At 46.0% G+C, this 9,805-nt stretch overlaps 1 protein-coding gene across 1 annotated transcript; it reads right to left on the bottom strand.

Moving 5' to 3' along the window:
• Positions 1-1,273: 1,273 nt before the first annotated feature.
• LOC306761683 (uncharacterized protein) lies at positions 1,274-9,647 on the bottom strand. Its single transcript, XM_079247948.1, has 4 exons — positions 9,514-9,647; positions 6,431-6,509; positions 5,725-5,960; positions 1,274-1,522 (listed from the first exon to the last, which is right to left on the bottom strand). Exons 1-4 carry the CDS (start codon positions 9,537-9,539, stop codon positions 1,405-1,407), a joined length of 459 nt encoding a protein of 152 aa, XP_079104074.1. The 5' UTR covers positions 9,540-9,647; the 3' UTR covers positions 1,274-1,404.
• Between the last annotated feature and the right edge of the window lie 158 nt (positions 9,648-9,805).

Raw genomic sequence — 9,805 nt, 5'->3', positions numbered from 1 at the left:
CATTGCTATGCTTCTCTGGATAAACATCACACTGAATGCTGTAAATGACTCTGAAGGCAGTCGTCACTACTGTAGCCTCACAGCAAGAAGGTCGCTGGTTCGATCCTCGGCTGGGGGGTTGAACGGTGGTCTTTCTGTGTGGAGTTTGCATGTTCTATGCGTGTGTTCTCTCCAGGTTCTCCGGCTTCCTCCCACCATGCAATGACATGCATGTTAGGCGACCTGGTTGCTGTACTGTCCTTAGGAGTGTGTGTGTGTGTGTGTGTGTGTGTGGCCCTGTGGTGTACTGGCAAGCTGCCCAGTGATTACTGGGACAGACTCCAGCTCCAGGACCAGGCAGTAAGGAAAAAGACTGAGAGATTGTGAGGGGAAGGCTTCTTCGCGGTGGTTTAGAGGTTGAGGTTGAAGCAGCAGACTGGAAACAGTTACATGGACCAGCTGGTTTCTAGAATCATTTATTCAGGTGTCACATGTTTCACCTACATATCAAAACATCAGTTTTTCATTTTCCTCTCAAAAGTATCTCCAAGACGAAGCTACAAACACTGCATCAGTAAGTAGTCTGGAGCCGACGTGTGTGATCTGCGCACGGCTTTGGTCGACTGAAGGATGAAGTACAACAAACACCTTGTTGGAATAAAGCAATTTCAAACATAAAGGAGCAGAACAGGACTGACCTCACAGACAATCATGTTTGTGGGAGGTACAGGGAAACAATAATATGCTCTCCCTCCTCCTCTTCTTCCTCAGCTAAGCCACAGCCTCTTGTCACATCGCCCTCTGGTGGCTGAACTTGGTATTAAACAACAAATCAGGTTGAACCAGGTTAAACTAATGTTTAGTTGCCTTCTACAGACGTCTTAGCTAACTAATGTGACCACACAGTAATTCCCCTTACAAGAGCTTGAAGATGAAGTAAAGTCCCATTAAAAAAGATTTATTTGGCAATGAAATTTATTTTGATTTCAGTCTTTCACAGAACTGTAAAACCTGCTGACTCAGTTCTTGGTGTCTAACCAGGAAATGATCCCTGACTGAGTCACAGCAGGACAGAGACGGCTGTGCGCTGACCACACTTCACATCCGATGGAAAAACCGCCGTGACAACAGAGCTGCTGAGCCAGGAGCAGGTGAGAGGATTTAATAGAATCATTGTTGGATTAGGTTGTCATGACAACGGCTAGAGAAGCTGCTGCCCTGAGAAGTCCTGCAGGATGTTGCTTCAGTGTCTGACACAGCTGAACCTCAAACTGCAGCACTGCAAAGAGCTCGGCGCATCTCAGACGTAACAGACCCACGTCTACACGTGTCCTCGCAGTTACGTCCAAAGGGTTCTGGGAACAGTTGGACATGCAGAAGCTACACATTGCACCAGTTGACCTGATCTCCACACAGCGGCAGGGCTCAGCTCCTCAGGCAGGGGGGGGCTGCTTCCGGAGTCGTAGGGGACGCTGGGGGGGTCAGGCGGTACAAGGACGACTGACTCTGGGACGGTCCAATTGAGGATTTGCGGGTCGCTGAGCTGTAAGGACAGAGGAGACGAATTAAAACCCCGCCCACTTTTTGTAAACTGTAGAAGCCCCGCCCCCTTTAATCCCAGCGACATGATGTCAGACAGCCAATTAACAGCTGATGTCACATGTCTGGTTCAACATGTGCAGCACGATGAAGACCCAACAGAACTTTGCACTGTGTAGAAACTTGGATTAAACTGGTAAATATGGAAATAACAACAGAAATTTACTGGAATTCTGGAAGAAAAGTAACAAATTATTTTCATTTTCATCATCAAATGTCAAAACATTTCCGAGCCGGTTGTCATGGCGATCACATCCGGGACTCAGAGCGACTACATGTGAACTGGTTCTGGTCCAGGTGGGAACTGCTTCTACATGTGAACTGGTTCTGGTCCAGTTGGGAACTGGTTTTGGTCCAGGTGGGAACTGGTTCTACATTTAAACTGGTTTTGGTCCAGGTGGGAACTGGTTCTACATTTAAACTGGTTCTGGTCCAGGTGGGAACTGGTCCTGGTCCAGGTGGGAACTGCTTCTACATGTGAACTGGTTCTGGTCCAGTTGGGAACTGGTTCTGGTCCACGTGGGAACTGGTTCTACATTTAAACTGGTTCTTGTCCAGGTGGGAACTGGTCCTGGTCCAGGTGGGAACTGCTTCTACATGTAAACTGGTCCTGGTCCAGGTGGGAACTGCTTCTACATGTAAACTGGTCCTGGTCCAGGTGGGAACTGCTTCTACATGTAAACTGGTCCTGGTCCAGGTGGGAACTGCTTCTACATGTAAACTGGTCCTGGTCCAGGTGGGAACTGCTTCTACATGTAAACTGGTTCTGGTCCAGGTGGGAACTGATTCTGTTCCAGGTGGGAACTGGTTCTACATTTAAACTGGTTCTGGTCCAGGTGGGAACTGATTCTGTTCCAGGTGGGAACTGGTTCTACATTTAAACTGGTTCTGGTTCAGGTGGGTACTGGTTCTGGTCCAGGTTGAGACTGGTTCTACATGTGAACTGGTTCTGGTCCAGGTGGAGACTAGTTCTATATGTGAACTGGTTCTGGTCCAGGTGGGAACTGATTCTGGTCCAGGTGGGAACTGGTTCTGGTCCACGTGGGAACTGGTTCTACATGTGAACTGATTCTGGTTCAGGTGGGTACTGGTTCTGGTCCAGGTTGAGACTGGTTCTACATGTGAACTGGATCTGGTCCAGGTGGGAACTGGTACTGGTCCAGGTGGAGACTGGTTCTATATGTGAACTGGTTCTGGTCCAGGTTGAGACTGGTTCTACATGTAAACTGGATCTGGTCCAGGTGGGAACTGGTACTGGTCCAGGTTGAGACTGGTTCTACATGTGAACTGGATCTGGTCCAGGTGGGAACTGGTACTGGTCCAGGTGGAGACTGGTTCTATATGTGAACTGGTTCTGGTCCAGGTTGAGACTGGTTCTACTTGTAAACTGGATCTGGTCCAGGTGGGATCTGGTTCTGGTCCAGGTGGAGACTGGTTCTATATGTGAACTGGTTCTGGTCCAGGTGGGAACTGGTACTGGTCCACGTGGGAACTGATTCTACATGTGAACTGATTCTGGTCCAGGCGGGAACTGGTTCTACATGTGAACTGGTACTGGTCCAGGTGGAGACTGGTTTTACATGTGAACTGGTTCTGGTTCAGGTGGGAACTGATTCTGTTCCAGGTGGGAACTGGTTCTAAATGTGAACTGGTTCTGGTCCAGGTGGGAACTGATTCTGGTCCAGGTGGGAACTGGTTCTGGTCCATGTGGGAACTGGTTCTACATGTGAACTGATTCTGGTCCAGGTGGAGACTGGTTCTACATGTGAACTGGTTCTGGTCCAGGTGGAGACTGGTTCTGGTCCAGGTGGGAACTGATTCTGTTCCACTTGGGTACTGGTTCTACTTTTGAAGTGGTTCTGGTTCAGGTGGGAACTGGTTCTGGTCCAGGTTGAGACTGGTTCTACATGTGAACTGGTTCTGGTCCAGCTGGAGACTAGTTCTATATGTGAACTGGTTCTGGTCCAGGTGTGAACTGGTTCTGGTCCATGTGGGAACTGGTTCTACATGTGAACTGGTTCTGGTCCAGGTGGGAACTGCTTCTACATGTGAACTGGTTCTGGTCCAGTTGGGAACTGGTTCTGGTCCACGTGGGAACTGGTTCTACATTTAAACTGGTTCTGGTCCAGGTGGGAACTGGTTCTGGTCCACATGGGAACTGGTTCTACATGTGAACTGGATCTGGTCCAGGTGGGATCTGGTTCCTGTCCAGGTGGAGACTGGTTCTAAATGTGAACTGTTTCTGGTCCAGGTGGGAACTGATTCTGTTCCAGGTGGAGACTGGTTCTGCATTTGAACTGGTTCTGGTCCAGGTGGGAACTGGTTCTGGTCCACGTGGGAACTGGTTCTACATGAGAACTGGTTCTGGTCCAGGTGGAGACTGGTTCTATATGTGAACTGGTTCTGGTTCAGGTGGGAAGTGGTTCTACATGTGAACTGGGTCTACATGTGAACTGGTTCTGGTCCACGTGGGAAGTGGTTCTACATGTGAACTGGGTCTAAATGTGAACTGGTTCTGGTCCAGGTGGAGACTGATTCTGGTCCACGTGGGAACTGGTTCTACATGTGAACTGGTTCTGGTCCAGGTGGGAACTGGTTTTTGTCCAGGTGGAGACTGGTTCTACAAGTGAACTGGTTCTGGTCCAGGTGGGAACTGGTTCTGTTCCACGTGGGAACTGGTTCTACTTGTGAACTGGTTCTGGTCCTGGTGGAGACTGGTTCTGTATGTGAACTGGATCTAGTCCAGGTGGGAACTGTTCTGGTCCAGGTGGGAACTGGTCCTACATGTGAACTGGATCTGGTCCAGGTGGGAACTGGTTCTGGTCCAGGCGGGAACTGATTCTACTTGTGAACTGGATTTGGTCCAGGTGGGAACTGGTCCTACATGTGAACTGGATCTGGTCCAGGTGGGATCTGGTTCCTGTCCAGGTGGAGACTGGTTCTAAATGTGAACTGTTTCTGGTCCAGGTGGGAACTGATTCTGTTCCAGGTGGAGACTGGTTCTGCATTTGAACTGGTTCTGGTCCAGGTGGGAACTGGTTCTGGTCCACGTGGGAACTGGTTCTACATGAGAACTGGTTCTGGTCCAGGTGGAGACTGGTTCTATATGTGAACTGGTTCTGGTTCAGGTGGGAAGTGGTTCTACATGTGAACTGGGTCTACATGTGAACTGGTTCTGGTCCACGTGGAGACTGATTCTGGTCCACGTGGCAACTGGTTCTACATGAGAACTGGTTCTGGTCCAGGTGGAGACTGGTTCTATATGTGAACTGGTTCTGGTTCAGGTGGGAAGTGGTTCTACATGTGAACTGGGTCTACATGTGAACTGGTTCTGGTCCACGTGGAGACTGATTCTGGTCCACGTGGCAACTGGTTCTACATGTGAACTGGTTCTGGTCCAGGTGGGAACTGGTTCTTGTCCAGGTGGAGACTGGTTCTACAAGTGAACTGGTTCTGGTCCAGGTGGGAACTGATTCTGTTCCACGTGGGAACTGGTTCTTCTTGTGAACTGGTTCTGGTTCTGGTGGAGACTGGTTCTGTATGTGAACTGGATCTAGTCCAGGTGAGAACTGGTTCTGGTCCAGGTGGGAACTGGTCCTACATGTGAACTGGATCTGGTCCAGGTGGGAACTGGTTCTGGTCCAGGTGGGAAGTGGTTCTACATGTGAACTGGGTCTACATGTGAACTGGTTCTGGTCCACGTGGAGACTGATTCTGGTCCACGTGGCAACTGGTTCTACATGTGAACTGGTTCTGGTCCACGTGGAGACTGATTCTGGTCCACGTGGCAACTGGTTCTACATGTGAACTGGTTCTGGTCCAGGTGGGAACTGGTTCTGTTCCACGTGGGAACTGGTTCTTCTTGTGAACTGGTTCTGGTTCTGGTGGAGACTGGTTCTGTATGTGAACTGGATCTAGTCCAGGTGAGAACTGGTTCTGGTCCAGGTGGGAACTGGTCCTACATGTGAACTGGATCTGGTCCAGGTGGGAACTGGTTCTGGTCCAGGTGGGAACTGGTTCTACTTGTGAACTGGATCTGGTCCAGGTGGGAACTGTATCTGGTCCTGGTGGGTTCTGGTTTAGGCGGAATGTGTCTGTCAAGAATGAACAGGTTAAGGAAGGTGAACATCCTCCAGGTGAGGTCACCTGTCCTGCAGGTCCTCCTGGTTCTCTCCGTCCACGGATCCCTCGGCACCACTCTGCTCTTCATCATCATCATCAGCATGTTTGGAGGCGAGGCGGTGAGCTGGCCAGACCAGCTCCCCGCTCTCCTGCTCGCTGGACTCGGTAGGCTCCACCACGATGGACGGCAGGCGCTCCCTCCGGTACAGGAACTCCTCTGGATAGTCGGACTCGTCGTTCATACTGACTTCAGGGAAGATCTGGATCAGGGAGGAGATCCGGTCAGAACCACAGTTTGTGTCAAATCAGTCACTTCATTTCATTTGGCAGACACACACACAGACGTAGCCACGTAGCCAGCCATCAGAACCAGGTCAGAACCAGGTCAGAACCACAGCCTCGGTCAAATCAGTCACTTCATTTCATTTCAGATTTTATCAATAATTATTTCCTCTGTTTTCATTCAGAACCATCAGAACTGTCCTGGAACCACACACACACACACACACACACACACACACACACACACACATACACACACACACGTAGCCACGTAGCCAGCCATCAGAACCAGTTTAGAACCAGGTCAGAACCAGATCAGAACCAGTTTAGAACCAGATCAGAACCAGTATAGAACAAGGTCAGAACCAGATCAGAACCAGATCAAAACCAGTTTAGAACCAGATCAGAACCAGGTCAGAACCTGGTCAGAACCAGGTGGAACTCCTACCTGATAGGCTCGGCTCCCCCGTCTCTGGACCGGAACCTCCTCCATCTGGGAGTCGGCCGGACTGAGGATGGTGTTCAGACTGCAAACACACAACAATGTGGAAACAATAATCTGCTGTTCCACGTGAGATTACAGGTTAGAGCCGAGGTTTCCGTCAGGATGAACCGCTGCTCAGAATGAATGAATGAATGAACCAATGGATGAACAAAAGAATGAACATGTGAACGAACGAATGAATGAATTAACTAATGAACAAATGAATGAATGATTGAACGAATGAATGAACAAACGAATGAATGAATGAACAAATGAATGAACCAATGAATGAATGAACCTATGGATGAATGAAAGAACGAACAAATGAATGAACGAACGAATGAATGAACGAACGAATGAATGAACCAATGAATGAATGAACCAATGAATGAATGAACCTATGGATGAATGAAAGAACGAACAAATGAATGAACGAACGAATGAATGAACGAACGAATGAATGAACCAATGAATGAATGAACCAATGAATGAATGAATGAGTAAATGAACCAATGAATTAATGAACGAATGAAAGAATGAATGAATGAATGAAGGCCTACTGCTTGAGCTGAGGAACAATGTAAGGTAAATTAGATCACGGATGGATTAAATATCTGTATTCATGTGTTAAGGACAAGTTTCCTTTGGAGGAGCTGGTGAATGGAAGAATGTGAAGGGATGAATTCTTCTTCAGGTAGCGGAGGCCAAAGGAAGAGCTGCTGCTGAGTTAATCTGAAGATAATCTCTTAATGACATAATGGGCTCGATCTTCCCCTGCGAAACCAGGAAAGGCTGAACGTTGGTCTGCAGGACTTGGGGTCCATCAGACGCCATAACCGACTTGCTGATTTCAATTCCTGCACATGCTCAGAAGCGACATCAGTGTTGACTCAGTCCAGTCCTTCAGTCATCTGAAGACAATGTTCAGATGGTCCGATATTTCGATAGTCAGATGTTTAGTCAGATGTTTAGATGTTTAGATGGTCAGATGTTTAGATAGTCAGATGTTTAGTCAGATGTTTAGATGTTTAGATGGTCAGATGTTTAGATGGTCAGATGTTTAGATAGTCAGATGTTTAGATGGTCAGATGTTTAGATGGTCAGATGTTTAGATGGTCCGATGTTTCGATAGTCAGATGTTTAGTCAGATGTTTAGATGTTTAGATGTTTAGATGGTCAGATGTTTAGATGGTCAGATGTTTAGATGGTCAGATGTTTAGATGTTTAGATAGTCAGATGTTTAGATAGTCAGATGTTTAGATGTTTAGATGGTCAGATGTTTAGATGGTCAGATGTTTAGATGGTCAGATGTTTAGATGTTTAGATGGTCAGATGTTTAGATAGTCAGATGTTTAGATGTTTAGATGGTCAGATGTTTAGATGGTCAGATGTTTAGATAGTCAGATGTTTAGATGGTCAGATGTTTAGATGTTTAGATGGTCAGATGTTTAGATGGTCAGATGTTTAGATGGTCAGATGTTTAGTCAGATGTTTGATGTTTAGATGGTCAGATGTTTAGATGGTCAGATGTTTAGATGGTCAGATGTTTAGATGTTTAGATAGTCAGATGTTTAGATAGTCAGATGTTTAGATGTTTAGATGGTCAGATGTTTAGATGGTCAGATGTTTAGATGGTCAGATGTTTAGATGTTTAGATGGTCAGATGTTTAGATAGTCAGATGTTTAGATGTTTAGATGGTCAGATGTTTAGATGGTCAGATGTTTAGATGGTCAGATGTTTAGTCAGATGTTTAGATGGTCAGATGTTTAGATGTTTAGATGGTCAGATGTTTAGATGGTCAGATGTTTAGATGGTCAGATGTTTAGTCAGATGTTTGATGTTTAGATGGTCAGATGTTTAGATGGTCAGATGTTTAGATGGTCAGATGTTTAGTCAGATGTTTAGATAGTCAGATATTTAGATAGTCAGATGGTCAGATGTTTAGATGGTCAGATGTTTAGATAGTCAGATGTTTAGATGTTTAGATGGTCAGATGTTTAGATGGTCAGATGTTTAGATGTTTAGATAGTCAGATGTTTAGATGGTCAGATGTTTAGATGGTCAGATGTTTAGATAGTCAGATGTTTAGATAGTCAGATGTTTAGATGGTCCGATGTTTAGATAGTCAGATGTTTAGATAGTCAGATGTTTAGATGGTCCGATGTTTAGATAGTCAGATGTTTAGATGGTCAGATGTTTAGATAGTCAGATGTTTAGATGGTCCGATGTTTAGATGGTCAGATGTTTAGATAGTCAGATGTTTAGATGTTTAGATGGTCAGATGTTTAGATGGTCAGATGTTTAGATAGTCAGATGTTTAGATAGTCAGATGGTCAGATGTTTAGATAGTCAGATGTTTAGATGTTTAGATGTTTAGATGGTCAGATGTTTAGATGGTCAGATGTTTACATGGTCAGATGTTTAGATAGTCAGATGTTTAGATGTTTAGATGTTTAGATGGTCAGATGTTTAGATGGTCAGATGTTTAGATAGTCAGATGTTTAGATGGTCAGATGTTTAGATAGTCAGATGTTTAGATGGTCAGATGTTTAGATAGTCAGATGTTTAGATAGTCAGATGTTTAGATAGTCAGATGTTTAGATGTTTAGATGGTCAGATGTTTAGATGGTCAGATGTTTAGATGGTCAGATGTTTAGATAGTCAGATGTTTAGATGGTCAGATGTTTAGATAGTCAGATGTTTAGATGTTTAGATGGTCAGATGTTTAGATGGTCAGATGTTTAGATGTTTAGATGGTCAGATGTTTAGATGGTCAGATGTTTAGATGTTTAGATGGTCAGATGTTTAGATGGTCAGATGTTTAGATGTTTAGATGGTCAGATGTTTAGATGGTCAGATGTTTAGATGGTCAGATGTTTAGATGTTTAGATGGTCAGATGTTTAGATAGTCAGATGTTTAGATGTTTAGATGGTCAGATGTGCAGATCTGTTCTTATTAAGTTGAATAAACTCTGACGCCATTTTACCAGAGTTCTGCTGAAACGAGCAGGTTAGTGTGGGCGTATCCGAGTGTGTTGCGTCTTACCTGTGTGAGGCGGGAATGCAGCTCATCTTTCCTCAGAACGAGAAGAAGCTCCAACCAAGCAAGACTCGGACTGTTCAGGATCTGCAGCTCTGCAGATTCCCGTCTCTTTCTGTCAGCAGCTTAGCTTCCTTTCCTCCATCGCTACCTCCCTCCTTCTGGGTTTACCCCCCCTCCCCCGTGGGATTTTCCATGGTGTAATGCAGAGTGACGCAGACCGCCATGCAACATGCCGACAGGCTGACAGGCTCAGCAGTTATCCACTCAGCCTGGATGGAACATGTGAGGATGCAGC

This window comes from Telmatherina bonti, assembly GCF_933228915.1.
Source record: "Telmatherina bonti genome assembly, chromosome: 10".
NCBI classification, from domain to species: Eukaryota; Metazoa; Chordata; class Actinopteri; order Atheriniformes; family Telmatherinidae; genus Telmatherina; species Telmatherina bonti.
This window is presented reverse-complemented; position numbering and strand designations above follow the sequence as displayed.